Source organism: Rosa chinensis, chromosome 2 (genome assembly GCF_002994745.2).
Source record: "Rosa chinensis cultivar Old Blush chromosome 2, RchiOBHm-V2, whole genome shotgun sequence".
Lineage (NCBI taxonomy): Eukaryota > Viridiplantae > Streptophyta > Magnoliopsida > Rosales > Rosaceae > Rosa > Rosa chinensis.
This window is the reverse complement of record NC_037089.1, coordinates 61,869,197-61,885,054: the sequence shown is the minus strand read 5'-3', so window position 1 is coordinate 61,885,054 and position 15,858 is coordinate 61,869,197. Positions and strand designations below refer to the sequence as shown.

The 15,858-nt window shown below is 37.3% G+C and overlaps 1 protein-coding gene and 1 long non-coding RNA gene across 3 annotated transcripts in view; one reads left to right on the top strand and one right to left on the bottom strand.

Annotated features, from left to right (window-relative positions):
* Positions 1 to 563, bottom strand: part of LOC121051586 (transcription factor GTE12-like) — a 52,178-nt gene extending 51,615 nt beyond the window's left edge. Inside the window, exon 1 of one of the 2 annotated variants that reach the window (XM_040514199.1) lies at positions 47 to 563. In XM_040514199.1, coding sequence (XP_040370133.1) covers positions 47 to 96 — 50 coding nt within the window. In that variant the 5' untranslated portion in view covers positions 97 to 563. The remainder of the gene's footprint in view (positions 1 to 46) is intronic. The other variant, XM_040514200.1, reaches the window with a different exon arrangement.
* Positions 564 to 12,852: 12,289 nt separating this feature from the next.
* LOC112183401 lies at positions 12,853 to 15,336 on the top strand. Its single transcript, XR_005806734.1, has 3 exons — positions 12,853 to 13,049; positions 14,491 to 14,568; positions 14,979 to 15,336. It is a non-coding gene; the product is annotated as an uncharacterized LOC112183401 (long non-coding RNA).
* Positions 15,337 to 15,858: the final 522 nt, after the last annotated feature.

The following is a 15,858-nucleotide window of genomic DNA, read 5'->3' as shown; positions in this document are numbered from 1 at the left end:
CTAGTTTCAGGAAACCGTAATTTCCACTTAGCCTCAAAAACCTTACCAAGATTCTTGGCCATTGCATGCTGTTTTTCTCCAAGAGAGTAATACCATAACGCGTTTTGGAAGGTAAGCTTGACATCGGCCACAAAGGCATCAATACTGGAGTAGTTGTCTCTCTCCAACTTGGATTTGACGGTGGACAGATCCATAGGCCTTCGAACCTCCTGAGAATCAGGGATTCGAACAGCCACAGAGCCATGACGGTGATCAATTAGCTCCTGCAAGATCCCGCAACAAAGAAGCTTTTGGGTCTGCTCCAAACCTGTCATCGGCATCAGCTTTTGCTTCTTGGATGATGAAATCGTTGTGTCACCCACATCCTCTCTACGCCTTCTTTTAGAATCGCAACCCATAGCTGCAATTCTGAAGCGCAAAACCCAGAAAGAGACGGATATAACGCAGAAACTAAGAGTGATCTAAGCGAAGCGAGTGCAATTGGAAATCCCTTATGAAACGCAAGACCCACACAGATTTCAGAGTAAGAAGCTCAGACTCCGAATTGGAAAAGGAAAGGGTCGGTTGGGCAATATATAGGGAAAAGGAAAGGCTCGGTTGCCAATACGGCGTCGTGCAATATATAGGCAAAAGGAAAGGGTCGGTTGCCAATACGGCGTCGTGCAACCCTTCAAAAACCATTTTCAATTTTAAAAGATAATAATAATAATCTATACTATTATTAAAAGAGGAGGGTTTGTTAGCCAAAATCTAAAATTTTGACAGAATTGACCCTTAAATATTAATAAACTTTGAGAATTAATTAAATCACAAGGATAATTAAGACATATACAAAATGCATTTTTCTTTAAAAAATTTGAAAAAAAAAATATCCACAACCCATTTTTCTCTCTCCCACTTTATTTTCTCTGCAATAACCAACTTTTTTCTTTTTTATTTTCTGGAAAATAAAAACTAATAACTTACACATGCAGAGCATGTGTGGAAAAATGCTAGTAATTTAATAAAGCGTTGGGGAATGGTTTTTTCCTTTCCTTTTGTTTTAAATCTGCTGTTTTTATTAATGGGGAGGAGCCAAGTTGGGTCCGTGGGGGGTTTGACGAAAATGCCCCTGCACTCCTCCTTCATTGGGAGCAGCCGTCACCGGAGTCGAGTATAACCCAAGCCAAATTCGGGAGCGCTTGTTTGGCTCGTGAATCTCGGCTATCCATATCCCCTTGTATGGCTCATCGCTTCGTATTGGCCGTCGCTTCTTCTTGACCCTAAATTCTTCTGTTCTGGGTCTGAGCTTTCGGGTATGATAAAGTGAACTAGAGAAGGATAGAGGTTGAAGATGAAGGTGAGTGGTTTTCGGGGAAGAGAGGGAGGCAAGGTGTTGCATTCTACTTGGCCACTGAGCTTGTCATCAATGTCAATCATAATATTACTTCAGCTTTAGGATTCATGCAATTTGATTTTATCTGAGTTGGGTTACCATAGACATTTGCTCATTCTTCGACCTCCTTCAAAACAACTTCATATTCAAATCTGGGTTTTGGATGGTTATTTCAGAACTTATATTCAAACTCCGATCCTACCATGCAATTGGTCAATTGGTGGAGCAACAGGTCGAAACCCGAGTCCATCAAGAAAAAGAGTGAAAGGGGATTGGTAGCAGCTGCTCCTCTTGCTCAGCTCTAAGATATTAGAGTGTTGTCGAGAAACATCGCGGCTGCCGGAAATGGATGAAGAAGATTTGTTTTAACTATTAACGTTGACCGTCAATACACATTTATGAACAATGGACGGGTGGATCACCTAAATGGTTGAGATTGCAGGTTTTTATTATTATTATAGTAGAATCCGTTTCTACGGCGAACCATGAGGTGATGTCAGTAGTGCAACCACGCTAGACATCCATTTTCGAGAGGCCACCGATCTATAGCAAGTGCAAATATATCAAATCAATAATAGTACTAAATGTACTTTGGTTCGCTTGGTCAATACGGCGTCGTGCAATGTATTAGCGCGTTTCTAAACGCGTTGTTTTCTTTCATTCCCCAAGAAAATGAAATGAAAGGTGGAATATCAATTTTTTTATATAATTTGCGGGATAAATCATTCTCCAAAACAAATAATCAGCACATTACTTCAACAAACAAAGTGAGACATATAAAATCAAATTATTACACAAATAAAAGGACCGATGTTTGTTCCAAAAATAACATAAAATGAAAAGACTAATTGTCACGTGTGAAGATCGTGTCAAATGATTAGTATATTAAGTATGTAACTTCTTTTAGTGTTACCTTAGATGTCGAACATGACATCTTTACTGACGCTTCCTTTTGCAGGGGAATAACTTAGAAGTACTAGCTAGACTAAATGCTACTTGGTTGAAATGCTTTCATATGCGAGGGCCTCGTACCCTATTGTCGCCTTCATGCTAACCCCAGCCAGTACTCGGTTAATCATTGCTATATATAGACGTTGTCTCTGAGCATTTCTTGTCTAAGAGCATGATGAAGAGAGACCGGCAGTTCTCAATTTCAATCCTTCCAAGGAGCCTATGTGGGTTTTGATCCTCCAATGTTGTTCTTAATGTACAGTTCTTTCATCCTTTAACCCTGTTGGGTTAATTAGTGCGTCCGTCCTTGGAGCCATATGCTTTGATTGGCATATCCAAAGTGTCTGTTTAGCCAGTCTTGGTCTCATGAGTCTTTCTCATAGTATCCATTAAATGCAAAGGCAGAGGTCATAGAGTTCTAAGATTACCAATCTCAAACAGATCTCAATATCCTTTCAAGGTTTACTTGTGCTTTCATATTGATGATGAAATGGGTCTAATTAAACATCTAGAGAATGTATATAGTACATAGAAACTCGATTGCTTTCTGAGTTGCAGAGCACGCAATTGGTGTTGAGCATTCAAGAAAAGGAGATGTATATAGTAATGGGATCATTGTGTTGGAAATTTTCGAAGAAAGAAAAATCACCAAAGTAATGTTTAAGGGTCGTGGTTAAAGACGGTTTGAGTGTCCATAACTTTGTTATCTGGCAACACTCGGAAGACAAGTGTAAATTTTGGACCTTGCTCTTTCTGCCACTGTCGAATGAGCACATCTGAAAATCAAGTGAACTAAATGAGTGCTTGTGAAAACGAAATCAAAGCAGAATTGAAGTTGAAAACAGAATCTGTATGTGAGAATCTGAGGAAAATGAAAGCGTGTAGAAGTGCATACTTTTGATTCTTAAGATCGGACTTTGTATGCTTGGAGGCATCACCAAAGAATAGAATGAAGATGCAGAACTAGTGCTGCTATGTACTCAACTTTACATTGTCTGCAGAGGTTGAAATGTAACAAGTGCTGCCATGAAAAACCAAGGCATATTTGCTAGTTTTTTCCTAGAAGATAAAATGAAACATCCCCCATTGGAAATTACGGCCTTCTCAGTATAATCTAGCTTAACCAGAACTTCTCTTTGGCTATGAAACAAGTGCCAAAAGGCCAACCAGTTTAATGTATTATACAGCAACTAGAGTGTTGGCTAGGAGCACTTGAACAAAGCATTGAAATACCTTGCACTTCAACCACACAGACTTAAATCAAAAGGTTGGGAATAAGGAACTAAGGACGTGTACTGTCACAATTCACAAGACACCAAATAGGGCAGGGTTGATAATGATTCTTGGCAAATGCCTGACCTGGGAAATACATCTTTAATAGAGTTCCACTACCACCCCGTTGTCAAGCCTTGGAAGAGAACTCTGGCAAGAGAAAAATTTACTCATTAAGTTGAATATTAATAACCTTATTTGACTCTGAAAAACAGAAGACAGCAAGCAAGCTAGACCTCGTTGTTAAAAAATGGAGTCCTTGATATAATTAACCAGTGGCGGATCTAGGATTGAAGTTTTGGGCGGGCTTGGATTTCTTAAACAATATATATATATATATATATATATATATATAGACACACACACACATACATACCAGCAATGCCTCCACATCCGCCTGCCACAAATTCTTTGCCCCAACTGCTTGCAAGAAATTCTGGCAAGAAATCCATTTTTCCCTTCACCAAACAACACCAATTCCACCAGCTCCTTCTCTTCTAATCAAAACCCAATTCCTATCTTTCATAAAAGCACCAAACACAAACCCAGATCAAAATTCTAGGGTCTCTGCCTTTCTCAAATTCAGCTGGAAATAACTAACTTATAGAGTGTTGAATGTCAAATTCCATAGAGGGCTAATGAAATTGGATATTTCCTTCTGGGTTTTCTTCTTTCTAACGAAGTCTTTTGAAAACCATACATCAACAGCAATAATAACAAGATGAGAAAAAGAGCTAGTCTAGAATCTTGGACGGGCTTGAGCCCGTCCTAGTCTGTGATTGGATCCGCCAGTGTAATTAACAAGACACTAACAGTTTGCAAGTATTTGCCTAAAGTTAGAATGAAGCTTCAGGAAAGTAAAACCACAATATTCCATATCGAAACAATGGGATTGAACACTAGCAAGCTGTAAGTGAAGTCATTGCTTTACCAATAAAAACATGCCCGGATAAAAAAGAAATCCTTATTTTCCTCATTTGTTAAAATCAATTGATCCTCCTTAAGTGTATTTAGAATTGCTAACATACCTCTTGCCAGCTTCTACAACACAACCAAGAATCCAGTATGCATGGCTCCTACATAAAGGCATTTTTTATTGAGACATGCCTCATGATCAAGGTAGACATCGAACTTCCGTGAAACCAAGATGGAAAAGTAATTTAACTTCTCCACAAGGTCATTAGTAACACAGAGAGGAAATAATTTTTAAAACCAAGATAATTAATTTTTCATCTTGCATTTCTCCACACAAAGCCAATTTAAAGAAAGGCCTAAATCACCTAAGAGCAAGTCCACCGGTGTAGTCTTGACTGGTCATAGTCAACACCAAGCTGATGTGGTGACCGACTGTGGGAGAAAACAAGCTCCAGCGGTGGATGCTTGACCGGGCAAAACCCACCCCATCTTGACTACAGCCAAGAAAATAGTCAAGTCCATGATTATTTCCATGACCGACCAAGCCCACATGCCAGCTCGACCTAGCCCTGATCATGGCTGATGTGAGCACCATCTCAGCAGAGGACAACGCGTCAAGGGAGGGAACTGGACGACAGCGTGACGACTCGTGGCTCTACAAAGAGACTAGGCGTGAAGCCAGTCGCTTGTCCCGTAGCGACAGAGAGAGAGGGCCGGCCTGCCATGTGGAAGATAGCCGTTGGTCCTATTTGAAATCTGGGCCTAACGGTTAATTAATCCCAGCCCTTCATTTCAATGAAATGGGCAATCCTACGTCTTACAATTAACATGTATATATATGTTTGTAACGTTAATAAACGGTAAAAAAAAAAATTTTAAAAAAATTCTAAACATTTCTCTATAAATACCTACCATTTATTTTACATCTCACACCCAAAAAATTATATTTCACAGTAACCCAATTTTGTGCTTCCTCCTCTTCATATAGCTCTCATCTTCCAAATTTATTTATATCCAATATGGCTGAACAAAGGGGAAACACACGTCCAGTGGCCGGACAAGAGGGAGATCAAAGTGAAGATGATAATATCCAAGACAAGGGAGATGGACGGATGAGGAAGATGTTCAATTGTGCAAGCCTTGGAAAATTGTAAGCCAAGATCCGGCTATGGGCACAAATCAGAAAAAAAAAAAACGACCTATGGAGGCGAGTGATGTGACACTTTGTCGCAAATTGGCCCCAGAGCCGATCATCTTCCTCTTTGCAAGGAAGGTGGAAAATTTTGAAGGTTGAACTCTTTGAGTAGCATTGTGCATTAAGGCAAGCGAAAAATTGGTACAAGAGCGGTTCAAATGCGGTTGATGAGGTATGTGTCTGTTGATATATCATTTACATTATAGTAAAATATTACTTGATAAATAATGTAGTAATTATAATATCATTTTATTTGTAGTAATCGTTTTTCGGTATAATTAAAATAATTAGTTGATAAATAATGATGTAATTACAACGATGTTTATATTTGTACTTATTGATTTTTACTGTAAAATGGTGAGATACTTTCTTATTAAAATTATGACATTTATATTTGTGGATAAATTATTTAATTTGTTGATACATTATAGTAAATATGTCTTGAAAAATAATGTAGTAATTATAATATCATTTTAATTGTAGTAATTATTTTTCGTTATAATTAAAATAATTAGCTGATAAATAATGATGTAATTACAACGATGTTTATATTTGTACTTATTGATTTTTATTGTAAAACAGTGAGATAGTTTCTTATTAAAATTATGATCTTTATATTTGTTGATAAATTATTTAATTTGTTGATACATTATTGTAAAATATGTCTTGATAAATAATGTAGTAATTATTATTTTTTAATTATGTAGCAAGAGGAAGCACATAGATTGTGGCATGCCGGGATGAAGAAAAAAGGGAAGAAAAGAAGACACAATTTTCAGAGTTTTAATAGTTACGCTATTGTGGAGGGCTTGCACAATTTAAAGACATCCCTAGCCATACATCAGGAGGAACATCAAATGAAGGAAGTCAACATATGCAAAGACCATCAACTTGGACATGGATGTAGATGAGGTAATTGCAGGTGAAACTGCAGATCCTATTGTGAGGCCTCAAGGAAGGAAGGCTGAGAAAGAAGCAATTCAGAAAGGAAAGAAGGCAGCGAAAGATCAAACTCTTTTGTCAAGCACACTCGAGAGTATAGCGAATATCCAAATAGAGGAAACCGCGGGCAAGAAAAAACTCGATGAGGAATTCGCTCGAAGTCTCGAAGAGGAAAGTCAACGAGCATGTATCCTCTTGCAAATTGAAATGTGAAAAGAGCAACTCCTATTACAAGAAAGGGAAGAGCGAATTAAAGAGAGGAAATAGCGAAATAAAGAGAGGGAAAAGCGTATTATGGAGATTGATACAAGTCAAATGACGCCAAATAAAAAACGTTATTGGTCAAGAAAGCAAAAGAAGATAGCGGAGAAAGAAGAACTTTGCTAGGAGACGCCACCTTCTATGGGTGGATACTATCTGCAACCCAATTTTGGTGGTGCATTCCCACAACCAAATTTTGGTGGTGCATACCCACAACCTCCTTACCCCGGTGCATACCCACAACCACCTTGCCCCGATGGATTCCCACAACCTCCCTTCACAGGTGGATTCCCACCACCTCCCTTCACCAGTGGATTCCCACAACCCCTTTACCCCAGTGGATACTATCCGCAACCACCTTACCCTGGGGGATATCCTACACAACCACAATTTTTACCTTTCTCTACGGGTGATTCCACCAACCCTAACCCTAATGATGAACCTTCAAACACAAATTGGATTCCTAGAGAGGATGAGGTTCATAATAATTAGGTGATTATGCATGTTGTGTAATTGTATTGTACTTATTCCTAATCTTTCATTTATGTAAGCGACAATTTAATGAAATAAGCAAAGTTGTATTTGAAAATTCCTCTTATTAAAGCACACACCTTATATTCAAAATCATAGCACATAATACAAACCAAATTAAAATCACACTGACATAAAAAACATAATACAAGCCAAATAAAAGCACACCAACTTCCCAAAACATAATACAAGCCAAATTCGAAGCACACAAACATAACAAAACATAGTCAGCATGATGTATAGAAGGTCTTCTCTATCCCAGCCACGAGCTGCTCCTCGAACAATACTAAAGACCGTCTGTAAAATGCCGAAACATCTCTCCACACCCTTCCTATACCCCTCTTGAGCCTGGGAAAACTTCAGATCCTTGGGTCATGTAGGCCTTGGAATTGATTTAACGAAAGTCACTCATTGCGGATAAATACCATCAGCGAGATAATAACCTAAATTGTGAATTTTGTTATTCACTTGAAATTGGATCTGAGGGGCTCGACCAGCAGTCAGCTCGTCAAACAACGGGGACTTAGCAAGCACGTTGAGGTCGTTGAATGATCCAGGCATTTCAAAGAAGGCATGCCATATCCATGTGTCATAAGATGCGACTGCTTCGAGGATGATAGTGGGTACACGTTTTCGACCGCTGTATTCTCCAGCCCAACCTGTTGGGCAATTCTTCCATTGCCAGTGCATGCAGTCGATGCTTCCAATCATCCCAGGAAAGCCTCTTCGCTCAGCTTTGGCGAGAAGTCTTTTAAGGTTGGCCGGAGTACAAGCTCAGAGGTATTCTACCGAGTACAGATTAACGATTCCTCTTGTAAATCGTTTCAGAGCCTCGATGGAGGTAGATTTCACCATCCGACAATACTCAGCGCATTGATCCGCCCCGGCACCGTAAACAATCATTCTTAAGGAACATGTCAGCTTTTACTGGGGAAGTAGTCCGACTTTCTTAGCAGCATCTGATTTCTGGACAAAGTACTGGCATAGCGACAAAGGTCACGAGAGATGCGGTTGAAAACATTGTTACTCATCCTGTACCGTGTCCGGAATACCTCTTCACTGAAAACCGCACGCTCCACAAAGTAATCTTCCATCATGTTTTTCCTTCTTGATTCCCTAAATCGCTCCACATTTGGTGCATGCCCTGGTTGAGAACCCCGTCTTCATGATCAGGAGGAAGCTTCAGCTTCAGCGACTGCTGCTACCACAAGAGCATTAGTCGTACACATCTCTTCATGATTTCATCTCGAGATTGTCGATACTTAGCCCACAATTTCTTCATTGAAATGAGGGGAGGAGAGGAAATGTGTTGGATCTGGAGATATGAAAAAGAAGGAGATTTGTGAATATCAGCTTATGTGTGAATGGTGTGCTGCCTCTTGCTCTATTTATTTACAATTTTCACATAAGACGTGATCAGACTTCGAGGACACGTGTCCACTCCTGGTTCGAAGTAATCTGATCCGAAATCTTAGATAAGATTACATCAACAATAACCGTTAGATTGAATAGTATGCAAATGATCTGGTCCATTCAAAGATGTCGGTGGTTATTTCAAGCGTTTCAAAAAAATTGTCGGTGGTGCCTTCACTCATTTCATGAAAAATTGTCGGTGGTGCGTTTACTTATTTCAAGATAAATTGTCGGTGGCTCATAATTTGTAAACCGAAAATATTAGAAAAAAAGTAAATTGCATAATTATGACGTTAATTATCCATAAATCTCCATTATTATCATCAAATATATTTTAATTTTAAAAGCCCCCCCAAAAAAAAATGAACAGTATAAATGACCTGTGTAAACACACAATGAACAGTGAAAAATGAACAGTCTTGACCGGTCAAGAAAAAAACAGGTGGAAACCCATGTCCAGTGGTAATGAACAGTAACTTGACTGGTCGAATTCTTGACTTTTCGACCTTGACATTTCTTGACTACGGGTGAACTTGCTCTAATGTAGCTAAATACAGAGATCCAAGTTAAAGCTTTTCACAGGTCCTACCACCAGAACTCGAGAAATTATTTTGTCCCAAAGTACCACATGACATTGCTATGTGGTAATCTGAGCCAATCATATTACTCGAATTTGGTGAGAACCATGCAGAGATGAAAAAAAAATTAATTAAGATGACCAATTAGAAATATATACAAGTCATGTGGACCAATCGCATCAACCGACCACCACATGTACTATAGTTCAGAACCATGTTAATTTCCCGCAGAACTCATAAGTGCAGATTTAGTCCATACATGCCACACATCAATCAACAGCACAAGATGAAGGTCATAAGCATGATTCACCCATTATCATGCAGAAGAAATAAGTCGTATGATAAGCTTGATTCTGCTCTTTAAATCAACAGTATACAGATCAAATGTAAAGAAAAGAAGTTGACAGAGAATCCCAAATGTTGTCTTTACATGTCATTCCATGCTCAATAGAGCAGTAAATGTTAACAAACTAACTCGAGATGCACTTCACACTCGAGTTAACCATGTTAGAGCAGCAAAACACAAGCAGGAATCTTAGAGCAAAATTTTTGCACCCATGGCTAAACCCTCGATTCCCAACCTACAATCCATATACAACTTGTTACAAAACACATTCATGCAAATGTAGCACAAGAATCAGTCATCCATTTTCATTTTGGTGAAGATTCAATGCGTCCATCTTGAAATTGCAGTTTCAGAATTAAAACAGTAAAAGAATGACATTATAGCACGTTTACTGATCCTGTTAAATGATTGAAGCAAATACAAATGTTTGACATATGGTTTTTTCAAAAGAAGATAAAGGTAAGCTACAAGGGCTTTGGATTTGAAGTGATCAAACTATTAGAACTAAATATTTTAATAAGACTTTCAATTACTTGCCAATTCAAACACTTACAATTACTCTCTTTAGACAGAAATTATACATACATCTAAAGCAGAAAGCCAGAAAGCCCTATTCATAAGGTCTGTTCATTGTAGTGAACAGTAAATTGACGCTTTTGACCTTTGTTTTGTTCTGAATTACCGTTACAGTGCCGGAGGGTTACGTGTCATGCCTGCCATTCAGTCTGAGTTAAAAAGCCACCTCTACAGCTCTAGATATTTTCTCTCTCGCTCTCTACCGGTCTACCCCGACAGCTGTACGGCTTCTGTGAGAGTTCAAGAACGATCCATAGAACCATGAAGAGAACTAGTGAGAGAGTGAGAGAGAGGTGAAATTCAGGAAAGATAAAGAATTCATCTCATCTTCTCAGCACGACTTTAGTTGATCTTCATCCCGAGACTGATTGGAAAGGCACACAGGGAAAGAAGTGGGAGAGGGATCTGGGTTTTAACTCCAGCCCCAAATTTCTAATCAGAGAGGCACACAGACTGACGGTATTTTTTTATTGATTTCTATGTTTTTGGGTTTTCATTGGGTTTTTGGTTGTGGTTGCCTTTGAATTGATATGGGTGTTGATGTTTTAGCAGTACTATTTGTGCTCGAGTTTGGGATTTGAGTGATCGATTCAAAAAGGTTCAAGGTGAGGCTCTGATTTTGGGTGATTTCAATACTTTGGCTTTTGACTGATATAGGTTTTGATGTTTTGGGTGTTTTGTTTGTCCTGCAGTTTCGATTCTGGACGGTTGATTGAAAAAATTACAAGGTAGAGTTGTGATTTTTTGTTGTTTGAGAATTTTGGGTTTTGATTTCGAGATGAAGGGGAAATTTTGGGTGGTGGGTACAAGTGATTTTGTCAGTCTCAAGTATTTATCATGTTTTGAAGGGGATGGTTTTACTGATGTTAGTGCTGTGAGCCTGTGAGGGGCATAATTGCTGTTTTGTGATTGGTTTTTGCCGTTTCCTTCTTTTTTCTTTAATCATCTTTAGTATGTTATTAACTCTCCTCTTTGTCTCCAGACATAATATGACGAATCTCGGTGTTTGGATTTTGATTTGAGGAAGCTGAAAACTTATCTGGGTAATTGGTTTTCCATTCCTTTTTTTTTTTTTATATATCAATTTTTTGGTTTAATTGGTAAATTATTTTTTTCACGTCTTCAAATGCTCTGATTGATTTTCCGGTTTGGAATTTTGTGCAGCCAATTCGGATTTGAGGTTGTGATAACTTGATCACTTGATCAATATAAGATGTCTCCAGCCAATTCGGATTTGGATTTGAGGTTCTCTATTAATCCTGGAAATTTCTCTTCTAAATCCTGGAAATTTCAATACTATTCATACAAACTGAACAAAATAAGTTTAATGTAGAGAAAGAGAGGTCATATATGAAGGGACAGTTTGCACTAATTTTTAGTTTGAGATTGTTTTGTTGATTTACTCACACAATGTACAACTGCATAAATTATTTCAAGCCTACCATGCTCATCTATTTTTAACCTAGCCTTCTTTATTGTGATTGGAGATCAAAATTTGCAGAATCAGTGATTATTTACTATGAAACACAAACATACAAATTTGACTTAGTTTGGTTAAAAACAAGTTATGAAATAGATTGCTCATTTCATAAGAAGTAAACTCAGCTTTAGTAGAAGTTTAAAGCCTCAGATGCCGTATTCATTTTTCAACTTCCCCGATTTCTGGTTTAGTTTATGTCGAATATGATTGGTTTTGTTTATTACCTGTTTGTTTGTATTTCATTTTTTGTTCCTTTCTGAGTTGAGTGCATTACTGTGGCTATCTCTTGATGGTTTTTGTGTGTGTGTGTTTTTTTTATCAAGTAAAATCTGTCGCTGTGCTTTTTACAAGCTCTAATGTATTTCTTTTCTCTTAGGTTGCTGATAACTTGCTTCATGAAGCCACTAGGAATCTAGAAAGTTTGATATTTTTCTCCCAGACCCTTAGAACCAAGGTAATTCTCTTTCCCTATTAATGATCACTTCTTTCTTATGTTTCTAGAGAGCTGTTTAAGATTCAATGTTCAAGCTTTGAGAACCTGTTTTTATTTATTTATTTATTTATTTATTATTTTTTTTTTTTTTTAATGATGATTGCTATGGTTTAGATTGTAGTTTATTTTTTAGTTATCTCATAATTTTCTTAATATGTGTGTTCCAATTTTTAGTTTCAAATGATGCGTTCTATAGTGCCATAGGTTCAGGAAGAAGCATCACAAACCTGTTTGTTGCAATATAAGGTCTGTAACTTTAGTGAGGATATGGTTATGTAAAGTTTTATAAACCCGCAGCATCGCGCGGGAGAATTTTCTAGTTATACATACATCTAAAGCAGAAAGCTAGAAAGGCCTGTTCATTTGAGTGAACAGTAAACTGACGTCTTTGCCCTCCATTTTCCCCTTAAATTACATCCTTGTCATTCAGTCTGAGTTAAAAAGCGCTCTAGATATTTTCTATCTCTCGCTTTCTACCTCGACAGCTGTACGTCTTCTGTAGCACAATCCTGAGAGAGTTCAAGAACGATCCAGAGAATTAGTGAGAGAGAGAGAGGTGAAATTCAGGAAAGAAAAGAATTCATCTCATCATCTCAGCACGGCGTTAGTTGCTCTTCATCCCCAGACTGATCGGAGAGGCACACAGAGAAAGAAGTGGGAGAGGGATCTGGGTTTTGACTACAGCCCCAAATTTCTAATCGAAGAGGCACACAGACTAAAGGTATTGTTTTATTGATTTCTATTTTTTTGGGTTTTCATTGGGTTTTTGGTTGTGGTTGCCTTTGAATTGATATGGGTTTTGATGTTTTAGCGGTATTGTTTGTGCTCGAGTTTGGGATTTGAGTGATCGATTCGAAAAGGTTCAAGGTGAGGCTCTGATTTTGAGTGATTTCAAAACTTTGGCTTTTGACTGATGATATGGGTTTTGATGTTTTGGGTGTTTTGTTTGTCCTGCAGTTTGGATTTTGGACGGTTGATTGAAAAAATTACAAGGTAGATTTGTGATTTTTTATTGTTTAAGAATTTTGGGTTTTGATTTCGAGAAGAAGGGGAAATATTGGGTGGTGGGTACAAGTGATTTTGTCAGTCTCAAGTATTTATCATGTTTTGAAGGGGATGTTTTTAGTGATGTTAGTGTTGTGAGCCTGTGAGGGGGCATAATTGCTGTTTTGTGATTGGTTTTTGCCGTTTCCTTCTTTCTTCTTTAATCATCTTTAGTATGTTATTACTTATTAACTCTCCTCTTCGTCTCCAGACATAATATGACAAATCTCGGTGTTTGGATTTTGATTTGAGGAAGCTGAAAACTTATCTGGGTAATTGTTTTCCATTCCTAATTTTTTTATATCAATTTTTTGGTTTAATTGGTAAATTATTTTTTTCACGTCTTCAAATGCTCTGATTGATTTTCCGGTTTGGAATTTTGTGCAACCAATTCGGATTTGAGGTTGTGATAACTTGATCACTTGATCAATATAAGATGTCTCCAGCCAATTTGGATTTGGATTTGAGGTTCTCTATTAATCCTGGAAATTTCTCTTCTCAATCCTGGAAATTCCAATACTATTCATACAAACTGAACAAAATAAGCTTAATGTAGAGAAAGAGAGGTCATATATGAAAGGACAGTTTGCAGTAATGTTTAGTTTGAGATTGTTTTGTTGATTTACTTGCACACTGTACAGCTGCATAAATTATTTCAAGCCTACCATGCTCATCTGTTTTTAACCTAGCCTTCCTTATTATGATTGGAGATCAAAATTTGTAGAATCTGTGATTATTTACTATGAAACACAAACATACAAATTAGACTTAGTTCGGTTAAAAACAAGTTATGAAATAGATTGCTCATTTCATTATGTGTACTCTTACTGTGAAATAGATTGCTCATTTCATAATAAGTAAACTCAGCTTTAGTAGGAGTTTAAAGCCTTAGATGTTGTATTCATTTTTCAACTTCCCCGATTTCCGGTTTACTTTCTGTAGAATATGATTGGTTTTGTTTATTACCTGTTTGTTTGTACTGCATTTTTTGTTCCTTTCTGAGTTGAGTGTATTACTGTGGCTATCTCTTGATGGTTTTTGTGTGTGTGTGTTTTTTTTATCAAGTAAAATCTGTCGTTGTGCTTTTTACAAGCTCTAATGTGTTGCTTTTGTCTTAGGTTGTTGATAACTTGCTTCATGAAGCCACTAGGAATCTAGAAAGTTTGATATTTTTCCCCCAGACCCTTAGAAGCAAGGTAATTCTCTTTCCCTATTGATGATCACTTCTTTCTTATGTTGCTAGAGAGCTGTTTAAGATTCAATGTTTAAGCTTTGAGAACCTGTTTTTTTTTTTTTGTTATGATGATTGCTATGGTTTAGATTGTTAGTTCATTTTGTGTCTTTTCCAGTTTTTGGGCAGCTGATTCTTGATGTCGATTTCTTTCAAAACCTTTCTTTTTCTCTGTCGTTTTTTTGTTTTGTGGTTTGTTTTTTCCCCTATTTTGTTTTTGGTGAAGAGAGAATGAGTATCATAACAGAGTTTATTACCATTCTTCATGTCGAATAATAGAAATTCAATGGTAAAACTTAAGCAGAATCCTGATTGCAGGCAATAGGCTAATACGTCAAGAATAAGCTAATGGGTTCCATCATTCTTTTTGTGCAGAAAGATATTCAAGGGAGGCTTGACAAAGAAGTTCTTTGCTTTGCTCAACTCACCAGCATTGGTAAGTACTCATTGAATTGAGTCACGATCCTCTTTAATATTTTCATTTCAATCCTTATGATTTAGTTTATTACTAAGCCTAATAGTTTACTTAGGTTCATGTAACTGCAAATTTTACCCTTTTTTTATTTTTATTTCATTCAAAGTTAATGTTCATTCAACTTTTACTTTTACAGAGAGCTACAAGAACTATACTTGTTGTGTGTTGAGCTTAGTTTTTCTTAATACTCTTAATCCGAAATACATAAACTCTTAATCCTATATATTCCAATCAAAAACTAGAATGACCATTAAAAGAACAAGGGGTAATTCCCTTTTGCCCAAAAATCCTATGTATTGTTCCCAAATGCACCAACCTTTTCGTATTTTACTATTTGCTTAGGAAAAGACCAAAAAGGGTTGTTCCTATGTGTTATCCTGAGTTTTAGAGTTTTTGTTCACTTTAGAAAACTTTTATTTTAAAGCAAAGTTTGAAAACAAGACTAGCCTTCAACATACCCAAGTTTTTCTCCTAACGGCTCCCTGCCTAGCGGATACTTCAACAGGTGGAATCACTGCTGCTTGTCTCAATCCTGGTTTTAAAACTGAGTTTTTTCTGGTGAAAAAGACTTTTCAAAATCCAGATGCATATAGGAAGTGGATGGTGATGGAAGGACGACAAGGTTAAGAGATAATGCCAGATATAATGCAAACTAGATAGTGATAGATAAAATAATTAATGCTGCTACTTCTGACAAACATGGGTGGGTATTCCCTTTTTCATTCAACAGAAATACATGCTAGAAATTCAGAGCTTCATTCTTAGATAAACAGCACAAGG